Genomic DNA, 15,710 nt, shown 5'->3' on the forward strand with positions numbered 1-15,710 from the left:
GCCCAAAGGAATTAAAGAGACAAACAGCAATAGAATAAAGAATAGCTGGGGGTGCAAATGTGGAATATGAATAATTATGTATAAGTTCATGAAGCACAGAATTAATGTTGGTGAGCTGCATGTATAAATTGTCACATAGGTGTACGATATAGTGACAATAACCTGGCTCAAAGAGGAGAGGATTGGATCCATAACATTCCTGGCTACAAAGTATTTAGGAATGATAGGGAAAAGTGGTAGCAATTAAAGGGGGATAATATCGTACGAAGGTCAAATTCAGATTCTATTTGGTTAGAATTTGTTAAAAGCAAATCAGTTTTAACTAACTGGATAAAATTCTTTAAAGAAATGACAATGTAGATGACATTTGTGCATATGGACATTCAAATGGTGGTTGATGAGGCTCCACATCAAAACTCCCTGTAGGCCATGGATAAAAGGAACAGCAGCACGGATCAAAATTGGCTAAGTGACTGAAAACAAAGGGTAGTTGTGAATGGTTGTTTTTCAGTTTGGGATGAAATATGAAGTGATATTTGATATCATTCTTCTGACAAAAGAAAAGTAAATATTATAATTTTGGAAAGGGTCCAGAAAGATGTACATTTAGGGATGCTTGTGATACATTTTTGAGGGTGACAGCTTGAGAAGCTTTACTAATACAGGTACGATTACAAAAGCATAGTCATCACGCTAAATCTCTATAAAACACAGACTAAGACATTGCAGGAGTGCTTTTCTCAACTCTGAGTATAACACGAGGAAGGATGTGAACACCTTGGAGAAAGTGCAGAAGAGATTTCCAAGGATGTCACGAAAGATGAGGGACTTAAGTTATCGAAGAGACTGCAGAAAGCAATGTCATTTTTATGGCAGAGAAAGTTCAGAGTCTTTGTTAGGGTAACTAAAGAAAAACTCTTCAAGTCATGTTAGGAGATGTAGGAAACCTTGATTTCAGTGCAGCATTTTAATGTACTTCTGACCCACAATGCACCAACTGTAGTGGAAGAAATCAACAGCAGCATTTAAAAGAGAATTGGATAACGAGTTGAAAGGAAAGAATATAGTTTTGAGAAAGAAGCAGAGTGGAAGTTAATTAAATAGCTCTACCAAAAGAGCCAATGTATAAACAATGGGCTGAATGGCCAGCCCATATACTATATTATTATGTGATGGAGAAAAATCAGACATTTGGCCACTAGAGGTCAGTACATCTTTTTCACCAATCTTCCTGTTATCAGTCAGGAAACACTGAGCTTGATTGTCCAACTTATCCTCTAATGGAACTGAATTCCACAACATTCTGCACCAAAAGTGCTGACATTTGTTCTAAAATGTGAGATTTTAATCTGAGAGCAATGACTTGTGAATTACAAAAACAAATTTATATCCAGTGCATGAGCTGATAATTGAGCTTGATAAATTCTTTACTATGTTTATGGTGGATAACTTAATCAGCTACCACATCGCAAATCAATTTGACTGTGTGAGAATTAAAATTTAATATGTCATTTTATAATTCAAAAATGTTTAGGATTAATCTGTGCTGTTTCCAATAGAATGTAAAACAAAAAAAAGTATATCAGAAGATCTTGGCCAAGTATTGTTTCAAAAACAGGAATCGTGTATGATCAGCAACAACAGATCCTACAACCGGTGATTTTAAATGCTGTTCTTTCATTAAGTATTTAGGAGAAGCTAATTGATATATACAGTCACAAAGAAAAAATCATAAAGTGATTGCAAATATATGCATAGGAAAGTGAAGACTACATTAAATTTTAGGAAGTAAGGTCAAGTGTCTCACACATGCTCATCTCTTCAGTAGCCACTTCTAATTTAGTATGAATGATCATAGTACAAGTATGGCCTGAGTGATATTCCATTACTTATTTTCTATCTCAAAATTTAAGCTGATGTGTTACAAGATCAGGGATACTAGTATGTTGAATTGAAAAAGGATCAATACAACAAAATACTGCCATATATGGAATAAACAGCATTAGAAGGGAGGGATTACAGATATCATTCAATTCAGCGCATCAGGAAGCATATGACCAATAGACATCACCAGGCTTATTTGCTGTACATGGTCAGTAACTGACTAATCCCCCAATTACATGGTAAATTAATCCCCATCTGATTGGGATCTGTTATTGGCTAGGTCTTAGGTTTGAACATGGTCCTGGGTCTATTAAGACTCTCAGCTAAGTGTTGGTATAGCTGAAACAAGATTATAACGGAATTATAATTCCTACAGTAAATTTGACATGTACCTCAGACCAAGCTCCCACACTCCATGCAGGTGGACAGTTATGAATATTGCATGCTTGCTTTCGGACTGGCATTGGATATGGACACAATGCATGATGCACATCTTCTAGCTTATTGTAAGCGACTCTTCGAGTGCAGCGGACTTGTCTTAGCTGTTCACCTCTTCCACACGCTTGGCTACATTCTCCCCAGTCACCAACAGCCCAGCTGTGAAAATATCAGAACAGTTCACAAGCTCATATTAAAGTGGAGGATTAAACCTGACAGTTACCAGAAACCTGGAATGCAAGGTCATGTCTGTTCTGAACATTACTTGATCCCACATAATGCTGCTTTTGAACAGAATGAAGGACATAAGACAATAAATTAAACAATATTAAATCTGAATGACTTGTTTTCCAAACCCACTTTAGAGTCAGCTTGTCTTTGTCGGGTGCAATAGTCTGAACTCAAGATAGAATGAAGATTTCATCTTTCTTCAATCATTTTGCTCTACCTGTATATCAAAAAAAAATGAAGCATTCGTGCCAATTTTTTAAAGAAGTTCAAAAGCCAGGAAGATTTCAGAGAGATTGCAAATAGATCTGACAATAATACAATTGAATAAATCAAGACTACTGTGATGCAATAGTAGTGTTCCCTAATCTGAGTCAGAAGACCTGGGCTCCAAACCTACCTGTTCCAGAGGTATGCACTAATATCTCTGAACAGGTGATTAGAAAATACAGCAAACGTTGTTTGAACTGGCACTCTTGATAAACCGGCAAAAATTGCATACCTCAAATATTGCAAAGTTTACTGTACTATCCTGTCCAATTATTAGAGTTTTTAAATTTATTTACCACAATGGAAAATATGTATTGTTCAATTGAATGGCCACACAAAATATCCAACAGTTGATTGAATTTTGAGTCAATTTTTCCTCAAATTCCGCGATCTACTGCAATGTCCGAGTAGCCAGTGGAGAGGCGAGTGAGAAGGCTCTCTGCCGATAAGTTTTATTTAAAGCAAAGTTGCATTATTATTTAAGTAGTATAACACTGTAACTAGTATAACAGTAATGTGTGTACCCCCAGCATTATGTTTCCATTACTTAGTGTGTTTTTTTAATTGGTGCAACCCAATGCAGTTAAAGACCAGCAAATGACTTACCTTAAATTCTTCACTGCCATTTCTAATTTCATCCTGCAAGATTCTACAGGTGAATGATATTCCAAACTAAGGCCAACTTCATTAATTTAGTCAAATTATGATCATGCTCCAAATACTGCCCTCGAGGTGGAGAAGAGATTGCTTTTTTCTCCTCTTCAGGAATGGATCTTTGCAAAAATACAGATCTGGAGAGAGATGCAGTGGTTTTTGTTGAAGCTCATTCTGAGGAGCTCAAATATGCTGTACAGACTGGTCCGAGGAACACAACAGAAATAAACATCAATGACAGTTGGAAGATCATTGATTTGGTGAATGATGTTCTTTGGTGCCTGAATATTTCTGGCTTTCCAGGACAGAGTTGCCCTTGAGGTAGCTGTTACAAATTGGCACATTCCAAGGTCGAGGACTGCATTTTAAAATGTGCTGTAAAGCTTGGGGAAGTTGTCACAGAGGCACAATGATGAAGGACCACTGTCAGAAGCCTTTCAGCTATATAACATTGAGAGGCTGGAAACAGTGTAGAACACCTCAGTGTATATGCAAGAAATTGGCTGAATATCATTTTCATCAAGTTTCATGGTGTTGGGGATGTGGTAATGTTCTCTCTGTAGAGCCCAGTGAATTTTCTCACGTTATCGTCTCAAACCTGCCAATGCACCACACCCCATGGCACACTGTTCATCCGATGCTCGGCCTATTCTCCTACTCATCACTGGAGGAAGTGCCCACCACTATAGGGACATTCTGGGATTTCTGGCACTGGTGCCATATTTAAAAAGCCATTATGCTTACAGTCAGTTGTTGGTAGTGCAGAGGTTCCCTGCATAGTTCCTGACATTTGTCCCAAATAAGGAAGATAACAGGAAGTTGGGGCCCCCTCCTTTGCAGATAACGACCTGGCAGTCCTGATGGACAGGGTTATGCGGAAGGAAGGCTGATTCTATTCCCAGGACTAGCAGAAGAGGTCACGACACCAAACCAAACTGTGCCAACTTAGTTGAGGGTGCCATCCAGGTCAGGATGGTGTCAACCATTCTGAGGAATGCCCAGCATTGTAGAAAGAAAATCTATGACCTTCTTCACTCTGCCAGGATAAGTTCCAACAATTCCTCTGCTAACTTACTCTAACTCCACGACTGTACGCAACTCACACCAAGGCTAATGATCTCACTCTCACTGCTATCTGTAGCACCTTTCCTCACTTGCTGTCACCCACCCAATCCCCTGAACCCTACTAACTCTACCTGGCCTTTGCGCCTCCAACTCATCCACCTCACCACCATTCTCCCACCTGATTTAGCATTAACAGCTATGCTAGCCACTTGAATTTCATTCTATCACTCAATTTGTTTCAATCTAGGAGACTGAGGCCGACATTACAGCAATAAGAGCTAAGAAAGTTAACGGGATGCCTAACATTTGGCTCCTCACCATTTATGAGAAGATCCTGACACTGACCACTCCAAACATCCAACTGTGTGAAGCCACTGGACTGATATCAGAGGCTGCCCTTGACTAACTATGTCAGAGTACCAAGAGTGTATTCCTTGCCTTAACTAAGGATTACTCTGCTTGGACGTTGAGGTTTGGTCATTTGTCTGAAATACAGATAGTGGGTTTGCTACATTCGGTTCAGATGTAACAGTGACATGCACAACATGTCAGCCCCCTTGACTGTTGGTTGCTGTCAAGCATAGCTAGCTGCCCAGTTGTGTGTCTTTGCGAAAAGGCAAGTCAAAAGTACTGTGAGACTTTAAGCACCAGCTGAAGGGGACAAAGTGAAAAAGATAAGGCAAGGCAGAGATGCCGTGAGCTTTCAAGTAGGCACACGAGTTATTGAGTACAAAGTTATGAAGAGAGGACTCCTGAGATATACTCTCATCCAATCCATAAGCTGATGTCTGTCCCTGTGTACAGATTGCAATGAAAGGTGCCGGTATGTTCCTAAATGCAGTGTTGAAGTGCAGAACTGTTATTGTGTTCGGATATTTGATGGGTCAAGAGAGTGCAGTGAGGATGGTACTTGTCTGATGCTGGCATCCATGGGCTGGCTGTGCACTGTCACTGTTCTTAAGCATGCCTTGAGACTTTGGTGCTTGGTGTCCAAGATGGAGGTGCAGATGAGCAAGTGATGACTCGCAATCATTCTGACTTTCATGTCAGAAACTGTTACGGTCTAGTTTCTAACTGGCGAGTGGGAGACTGGGAAACTCCATATAAAAAAGGTGACATTAACTACTAACAGCTGGTCATGCTTGCTAATGCATGCAAACAGGCATCTTGCTACTCACTGGTGAGATCCTTGTCTCGCCTTTCACCACTTGGTTGGAGAATGGGCCTTACTGCTCTTGACATTGGGAGAGTAGACAGGCAGTGTTTCATTATGAATCAGCAGTTAACTTATCCAATTCTCAAAACCCTGCCATGCCCTTCCTTCTTTCTGTTCAAAAACCCTACCAGGAGCTAACACACGGCTATGGCTTTTAGATATTTTCTGATCAAGCTGTTCAGAGATACTATGATGCAGCTCTAGAGCAGATGGGACTTGAATCTAACACTATCACTTGACACCACTGTACCATGGCACAGCCCCAAACTATCAGGTGACCACAGAGGCTTCAGATCTCAACGCTGCTTTGTTGCTGGTAGGAGTATCAGTTCAGATATTTTTTAATAACTTGTTCAGAGATGTTAGTACATATCTCTGGAGCACATGGGACCTTAACCCAGGTCTTCCCTGGTTCAGAGGCAGGGACACTATCACTGTACACAAGAAACGTTGGGAACATCACTTCATTTTCTTTGTCATTGTGGCCTCACAGGGCCAGAGACCTGGGTTCAATTCCTGCCTCAGGCAACTTTCTATGTGGAGTTTGCACATTCTCCCAGTGTCTGCGTGGGATTCCTCCGGGTGCTCCGGTTTCCTCCCACAGTCCAAAAATGTGCAGGTTAGGTGAATTGGCCACGCTAAATTGCCTGTAGTGTTAAGTGAAGGGGTAAATGTAGGGGAATGGGTCTGGGTGGGTTGCTCTTCGGAGGGTCGGTGTGGACTTGTTGGGCTGAAGGGCCTGTTTCCACACTGTAAGTAATCTAAAATACCAGATATACAGAAGATCAAATGCTGTAAGCCAGGAATTATATTCTCCCCGTGTCTGCGTGGGTTTCTGCCGGTGCTCCGGTTTCCTCCCACAGTCCAAAAATGTGCAGGTTAGGTGAATTGGCCATGCTAAATTGCCCGTAGTGTTAGGTAAAAGGGTAAATGTAGGGGAATGGGTCTGGGTGGGTTGCTCTTCAGAGGGTCTGTGTGGACTTGTTGGGCCGAAGGGCCTGTTTCCACACTGTAAGTAATCTAATCTAAATAGCATGTTTGTGCCATGAAAAAAAGAATAGTTGATTTCTCTCTAATGAGGGAGCAGCCAACATGGTCTTCTGGGACTATTGTGGCTTTACCTTTAGTTGAAAAAATGGTTACTGAATCAACGCTATCATGTATTATCTGAAACCCCAAGAAGATTGACAGTGGTAAGCCACAGGCTCAGACATAATATTCAGCCTCTAACCACAGCAATGTCTGAACATGAGTCAGACACCTCATGGTTTGCTCTGTGATCTAAACAAGGACTAGATAAAACCATCTATACTGGCACAAACTAATGTTCCTGTATCTAATTCCAAGTGCCATGATAAAGGTTTATAAAGCCTATACTTGTTCTTTAATGCCAATAATTGGTCATTTTTGTATAAGCTTTATCTTAACCCACTGAGTGCTTGGAGATGGTGTTGGTGAATGAAAGCACAAGGACATTGATCTTCCATCTATTTAATTAGATAATTAACCCCTCTGGTTTATTTACCATTCTACAGTGTTACTATATTATGAGAATGATGTAGGATTTTGCAAACATTATAATGACAATAGAGTTTTAAAACCTTGCAGTTCAATAATTGGTACAGGTCATTCTGCTATAACTTGACAGTTGTGTTCCCCTGCAACCCTGTGGACTAGAAAATCCCACTATGGAAAACTGCGATAGAAAATCCCTATAGTTCATTAGAAAGTTCGCGTTATCCAAACATCGTCCACAATTTGTCAACTGCATTATAGCGAATGATGAAACGTGCATTATACCAGAACGACCTGTAACTTAAACATGCATTTATCTTAACATAGACATTAAGTAGAAGCAGGATCTGTGAAAACAAAGCTTCAGAATAGGGCTATTGCCCAAGCTCTTCACTCACCTACTGAAAGATTCTGAGAACTGCAATTTGATGGGGTGTTTACCTCACACACTTGTTACACATCTGGAGTGCATACTGGTGTGCTTCCATGCTATATTTCTATATACCCAAACCATACTGTCAACGCCACACCACACCCTCAACTAACCCGCCTCGTCCACTCAATGGTGATGGAGTTTTCCCATCTGAAATTCTAATGGATGGAAAACTGCTGATTGAGGATTTGAAATTTCCTGCTGCACACTGCACTCCAGGAAATAGTCAGCCATGTGAAATTAGAAATCCTTCTTCTCAAATAGCTGCAATAGGAACAGCCTATGGAGAGTGTCGCACTCCAGTTGCTCCTTGGATACTTGCATATAATCAGGCTAATTCCAACAGTAAGCTTAATAAACATTTTTCTGTTTACTTCTTGAAGACATCAGCACCATGTGGATTGGTAGTTCAGCCTAGTTGTAAATTACAAATCAATGCATTTGCAGCAAAAAGAAAACCATAAACAGAGCCAATTAGCATGGAGATGTATTACATTATTCACAGAAAAAGCGAGGAGACCAACCTGGAAGTATGTGGATCGCCAACTTCTATTCCTCCCCTTTGAAGATGCCTGATTGAGCATCTTGCAGCCAGTACACAGCAGCCTAATGGGAACCTGACCACCATCAGACAGCAATGATGGCAGAGGGACGGAAAGGTGGGACATCTGGGAACAGATGGGGCAGGGCGTGTACCAAAGGTTAGTCATTGCCACTGGTTTAAGAAATGCTGGCCTATGTGGAAAGAATATTTGAATATACCATTCTGAGTTTTGCTCATGAATATCAAGTGTTTAGGAGAGGGCTCAAACTCTACTCTTTAATTGTCTTTGTCACTCTACAGATGGAGCAGACAGTGCTGATGAAGGGCATAGAATATGGATGACTCCACAGTCTGACGATGATTCTGAGTCCTCCTGCAGACTGAAAGTAATCAGTGGGAGGTCCTATAATGGGAATAGGAAACCTCTTCGCCAGAACAAAGCACCTTGAATGGGGGGCTCAGAGGTGTCGGCCGCTACTGGGTTACAGTACCATAAAAGGCTTAATGAATTCTTACTATGTGCCAGGATGTGTGTGTAATCATTTTGGAGATGGAACTATGTGCAACTGTGCAAATATGTGAGATAGGATTACCTAGTGTCCTGCTCAAGTTGGCATGAAGCAGAGATGTCACCCCAAAAAACATTAAGGGGTGAGTTATAAATGTAACACCTGTAAACTGGCGAGTATCTTTGAGAAATGTTAATAGCCGACAAAGGGTGGATTTAGCACACAACTATGATTGCAACATACATATGCATTACAGTGACACCTTTTACTTGCGGGAGGAGGAGGTAGATACTGTTCACAAGAAGGCCAAGTCCAGAGCTGATCAACCCAACATGACCATTTCCAGCCATGACAGAGGTGATGGCGCAGGGTCTCTTTAGAAATCAGTGTGTGTTCTTAAGTTGCTCGTCTCTGAACTCATCTCAAATGTCTTCCTTGTTTGCTTTCTGGATAAACATCAGCAGCTACAGCCACTCACTCAGAGGGTCCAATGATAACCTCTGAGGAGGAGGATCAAGGTTCAGAGGGTAAATTGTTACACCCTTGCTCTCCATCTCACACTAGTACAGAAACAAGCACACAGAAGGTGCACATGCCAGTTCTAAGGACTCCACATGTGTAGAGTGGCAAACCCAACTACTGGAGATTGAAATCGAGCAGGCTTCTGACATTTGGAGGAGGGCTGAAGACTTCAGAAGATGTACCTTCCTCCACTGAAAAACTGGTGACTGCCATAGAGGACCAAAACTGGCTGTTCACAGTGGGATATGGGTTGGCATTGAAAACCACAGTCCATCACCGTACAGCCAATTTACTTATGATTTGTGGTTCACCTTTATAAACTTAACTCCTGGCTGCTCAAATTGCCTCAACAGACCCCCTTTTAGTTTTACCTATGTCATTGGTACTCAGGTAAATCACAAAACTCCATTCCAATCCAAGTTTCTTTTCAGCTGCCAGTAGATATCTTTATCTTTCACAAGGGGCAGGCAACACAGTCTTCCGGACTTATGCTCTGGCCTGCAGAGAATAGTACCAGTACCAGTTATATTTTCAACTGGATGTTTAACAATCTTTTGTACTTAATATAATGGGTTCAACAGTTCACATTGAATCCTCTGCTCCCAAATTATTTCCTTTCATTTCGCTGGTTTTGATTTTAGTTTCATGATTGTTTCTCTCTTTTTCCATGTTTTTTGGTTTTGGATTTCAGCTGTTCATGATTCCCCACGTCGTCCTGTTTAAACATTTGTTTCCTTAACACTCCCTTTGCCCCAGCACCATTTATTCTATTTTCATTTAACCTCTCATGCTTTCCCTCCTATCACAGATCTTTTCCGTTCATTTTCTCCCTCGTATGATTAAAGTCTAGGTCTCACCAAATGGCAGGCAGGGTTATTAAAATAATATAGAAATGTGTTAACTCCACTAGCATTGGCTATTATAACTAACATTCAGCTTTGATGCGCAACTGTTGTTAAGATTAATGGTAATGGTTGATGAAACTTCACAAAGAACTGTGGAATCTTGATAGAAGGCAGTTAGGACCATAAACATTTTAAAGTGGTCTTGTTTAGATATACTTGAAGCACTGCAACATGGTTGTTCACACTTGGGAAATCTTGGACACCAAGACATGGCAATGGCAAGCTAAAATGACTGAAGAAATGAAATGCTTTGAGCTATTGCGTGGAGCCAGTGTGAAGACATGATGTAAGAGATGGTCAACATTGGAAATACCAGTAAAAAATCCCATGGGAACGTGCTTACCCATTACGTAGCAATTTGTGTAGAAATCAATTCAATCATCTCATGTGAATCCACAATTCCAGCCCAGGCATTCCCAAGTATGACTGACACACCACTACCGCTATTTGTGATATTCAGGAAAGCTAAACAAGGGTGATGTTATAACTATAGTTATAACTATGACTATGTCAAAGTTTCCTAAGTATTAGAATAACCAATCAAAATTGATCGCCTGTAGTTATTTTGTGAGTGATGAAGTTCCACAAGAGTATTTCACAGAGACCGATTGAATCACATTGTTAAGTAAAATAAAATCAATTTTTATTTTAAAAATGTACTTGCAGCACTAAGCGTTCTTATTTATATAAACTACACAACTGTATTGGACTATGGAACAAAGATTTTGTCAAAGTGCTGCTTTGTACCTGATAATCACTCTCATTTACACTTCGTTACTATGTTTGGACAAATCTTCATAATGCAGATGATTGAACTCGCTTTGGGCCACCAATGGGCATTGGTAGGTTCCATTCTGTCATTCTATACCCAACTACCCATCTCATGGTTGTGCAGCCAGCAAGCTGCTGACAGCTGGCTGGCTCACAGCTCAACAGAGAATGGAAGTAAAAAACTCATAGACTGTAACTCAAACCGCTACTGAGACAGCCAAAAAAACATCTGTCAGCACTTGAGCACATTACCTTCACAGTTATTAAGTAGATCTATTCTCTCACAATTATAAATAGTGCTTATTAACTTGAAAATGTTATAACCTCGTTAGTAAAACACTTGCAGCATTTCCTCTTCAGGAGGTAAACATTACCTTTATTACCGAATTAAATAAAATAACCATAGCTTCAGAAGCAAGTGTTCTTTTTTGCTGATGTAATATATACGATTTGGCTCATAGTCAAAAATCACCGACTACATATAACAACGGTCAAAGCTATCAGTTCCAGTAAATAGCATTTACTGGGACAGTTCAAGCAATGTTATAATGCCAATGTACATCACTAATAAGGCAAATCTTGAGAGTGATGTCACCTTCTATAAAGATATCTGCTTTTTATATCTGCACTGTTTACCGACATTGCAGTTAGACTTTCTGCTGATGCCTGCTCTGCTTTCGTGTAAGAGTACACAAAAGTCTCCATAGCTGTGAAAAGAGTAGAACTATTATGTGTACAGCACAGAATGAGACATTGTGAATATGGACACAACATGAAAAATTCATTACCAATATTAATGTTCCCTTGATTGATCATATTATAGTATAGAATTATAATAATATGCAAGTCAGCAAACTAAACCCCCCCCCCAAAAAAATCATACCACAGCCGTAAACAGTGTTTATTTGGCAATGAAAACAGTCCATGAGAATGTTTACCGAACTTTTCTGATTTAGACTGTCGATGTTTGTTTCTAAATGGAGACAGGGACTCGACTGTTCCAGTCCACTTTGAAATATGTCAAAGCAACTCGGTGATGGTGTGTCACAAAGAGAATGATATGCATTGCATAATAAAATAAAGCAATAAAGGAGAACCTATTGAGAGCCTGATGTGCACAATAGCCCTGATTTGCTGATAGCAAAAGTGGGATTTGGCTGGCCCACTGCAAGGGTTCAATGTCCTGGCAGCTGAGAGGGTGGTCTATCTTAAACTTTCAGACACAAGACTCTGTTTCCAATATAAATAGGCTATTGGCACAGAGAATGCTCGCCCATAAACTTTAGACTATGTCATAGTAGGTTGGGATATGAGGTCTGGTGAATCAGCAACAGTTAAGAGGCAATGAATATCACGTGGTGTTGGCAGAAAAGCTGACAAATTGGTCACAATGATTCACCTTCGAAATGTGGAAATTCATGACTCATTACTTTACTTTACTTTGTTCTAGGGAAATTGTTGGATGGGAAAATTGGAGACACGTATGTAATAACCGTTAAAGACACTCATTAGCAAGTCTCAGCTCTGGGAAAGAAGGACCTGTCTCACAACATGCTATGGCTATGAGACAAAAATTCAGCAAAGATGTATCTTGATTTTTAAAAAAACAACCTTTGGCAAATTGCTTTCAAAAGAGACGATGAAATAAGCTTGGCTCCCATGGAATTGGCAGTCAGAGTTTGGGCTAACAAAGGAACTAGTTGCATTTTCATTGACAGGACATAATCATTAACAGTACTGTACATTTGTGTTCAAACTGACCACTTGTGGAAGTTGTTGGTGAGTGGTGCATGGCACATTGGATTTCACCATCTTAATCATTGGGAAGATATTGGGGGAACTGCCTGCAAGCTCACGGATTGTAGGCTGTAAGAACCGCGGCTAAGATAGATTGCAGGTGGATCTATTTTGGGATGTAGGAATAAGCAGATGTTATTTTTAAAATTAGATTTATAAATGATAGGAGGCTGAGCATCAACAAGCTGATACAGAGCTTTAACACTCACAGCATTCAAAGTATTGACCTCCCTTTCCTTGAAGAATTTATCAATGTAACTTCTGGCATGAACCCAAGTTCCCTTATCTGAAATAAAACATTTAGTTTAAACTAATATTTCAGATTTCTAAAAAAAATAAATTTCTATACCTCTATTAGATCTCGTAAAATGTTACCATTCCAAAAAGTAAAATTCACACGAAGTCGAATACTCAGAATTTTGCTTATGACAAACAACCTTACTGGGCAGAAGTTGTATCCAAATGCCAAGTTGCATAAAGTGCCTCTAGCATGTCTACTGGAAAATTACCTCTATACAGTTGGACTGTAAGACCATAAGACGTAGGAGCAAAAGTAGACCATTCAGCCCATCAGTCTGATTGACCATTCAATGACTTCATGGCCGATTAGATAATCCTCTACTCCATTTCCTGCCGTTTACTCAGAACACTTGATTTCCTGACTAATTAAAAACATTTATCTCAGCATTGAATGTAGTTAAAAACTTGGCCTCAACAGTTCTCTGCATTAAAGAATTCCACACATTAACTTCCTCTGAGAGAATGAATTCCTCAACTTGGCCTTAAATGGGTGACCCCTTTACTCTAACATTGTGCCCTCTGGTCCTAGACTTGCCTACAAGGGAAACAACTTTTCTGTATCTACCCTGTCAAGCCCCCTCAAAACCTAAAAATATATATTTATATCTGTCCTTCGATAATAAGACCAGAACAGTTCACAGTATTCTCGGTGTGCTCTAGCTGGAGCCTTGTATACCTTTAACAAGACTTCCCTATTTTTATAGTCCATTCCTTTGAAATAAAGGCCAGCGCTACATGTCCTTCTTTCTTATCCACTGAAATTGGGATGCCAGCTTTTGTGCTTCATACGAGTAATGAGACCCAGCACTTGTAAATATGGGGAGGGGGAAGAGATAAAGAAACAGTGAGATTAATATGAGGAGGAAGAGAATCTGAGCATTGCAAGCTGGCTCTCATTTTAGGAGAGAGATAGACTGAGCTGCATGAGTTAATACTTGCCAGAGAACATGAAAGTGAAAAATGAAGTAGACAAAGTATTGAGGGCTTGTACAAAGGAGAGAGAGAAAGAGAGGGAGAGAGAGCCATTAGAACTGGCACTGAGTGGTAGAAAATTGCACTGGGAATTAGCAATTAGTAGGATAGACAGTAACAGCAGGAGACAAGACTTGGAAAAGAACAGCAGGAGCCAGGACAGAAGCTGAGTGAGAAGACCAGGCCTTTTCATTCTTGCTGGATGCTGTTCTAGAGTAATTCTGTTCACTTTAATCACTCTTAAGAGCAGTAGGACAGAAAATCCAGGATTGCACTTTAATCTTCTGAGGGCGACAACAAGGTTTGAGGCTATAATGAATTATCTTCGCTTTGAACTATGCTGCAAACAGGCTAGCCACAGTGCCGCAAATAAATATATATGTAATGTAATATATAATAAATATATATGTAACTTCCAGCTCGGCGAACAGAACCACAACATAGATAGATAGCATGTGCATTATACTGTATAATAATGGCAGTTAAATATAACAACAGGTTTAAGCATTAGGTGCTAAAGTTCCTGGTGATGTGAAATTTGCTGCATCACAGAATGTAGGGAATGTTGGATCACACCTTGGTTGAATTGCTACCATTACTTTAACATATCACTTTCGCACTGAGAAAGAAATGTTGAGGAATCTGCAGTAAGTTCCAGTAGGTAGCACATCATGGTCTGAGTCAGTCCTTTCCTCTATAACTCAAACCATCTGCTTTAAACAGTGCTTCTTCAGTCAGTACTCTCTGAATTTAAATTTCTTTAGAACATCTAGTTTTGGGAGACAAAGCAGCTAAGATATGGGCAACAACTTTTATATTGAAGAATTCAGACTTCAATCCTGCCCCTAATTCAGTGCGTATTTAGCATTTGTTAATGCTGCTCATAACTGGGCACTGGAAAGGACAAAGGGGATCTGGGAAATTCAAGCACAAAAGTTAAATTCATTTGAACTGACAAAGTTACTGTATCTGCTGAATGATGGAGGTGCAAATTAATTCTTGAAGACTCTGTTTTATTAGATGTTTCCAATGATAACATTTGATTTCCAACTCGGGGAAGTTGAACTTGACATGTTTACATAGGAAGTGTAAAACTATGGGTCACATTTTTCAACAGGAATTTACTTAACAGCTGTGTCGCAGCAAACTGTTCCCTGGTGCAAGGCAGCACCTGTTGTACTGCAAAGTTGGTGCCAAACACAGCCAAGACATAGCTAGTACCAAACCACGCTGGGTCTTCAAATTCCACATACATACGAAAGTGAGAAGCAATACTGGAGTTAGTATCGCTGAAAGTACTGTACAAAGGTCATAGCAGTTCTGATGCAATTCTAAAACAGCTCCGATTAAAGTTCCCGTAGTTCCAATGTCAAAGTCATTTTGTTTCATTGACCTCAAGGAAATACTATGTATACTAGGATATAGTTGCCACTGAGTTGCAGTGATTCTCAGCCTGGTAAACAGTCATCGCATTTTTGAACAGAAAAAGTGTGTTCAGTACAAATCTAGTTTCCTTAGTTTTAAAAACAAGATGTTAGAAGCCGGTCCAGCCCAGAAAGTGACCATGCTCACAAGAGGAATTCACCAACATTGTACTTTTTGATTAATTTTGCCCTTTCTTGGGTCTCCAGGGAAACTCTACAAACTAAGCCGGTTCATTTGAGTACACGGGCAATAGAAAGAATAG

General features: G+C 40.0%; 1 protein-coding gene across 1 annotated transcript in view; it reads right to left on the reverse strand.

Moving 5' to 3' along the window:
• The window catches only part of adamts16 (ADAM metallopeptidase with thrombospondin type 1 motif, 16), a 249,585-nt gene that overhangs the window by 16,998 nt on the left and 216,877 nt on the right, over nucleotides 1-15,710 (reverse strand). The window contains exon 19 of the mRNA XM_087986819.1: nucleotides 2,277-2,481. Within this exon, the coding sequence (XP_087842945.1) occupies nucleotides 2,277-2,481 (205 nt within the window). The remainder of the gene's footprint in view (nucleotides 1-2,276; nucleotides 2,482-15,710) is intronic.

The sequence above is a fragment of the Chiloscyllium plagiosum genome, unplaced genomic scaffold, assembly GCF_037043375.1.
Source record: "Chiloscyllium plagiosum isolate Xiang-an unplaced genomic scaffold, Cpla_swu_hap1 HiC_scaffold_5, whole genome shotgun sequence".
Classification (NCBI taxonomy): Eukaryota; Metazoa; Chordata; class Chondrichthyes; order Orectolobiformes; family Hemiscylliidae; genus Chiloscyllium; species Chiloscyllium plagiosum.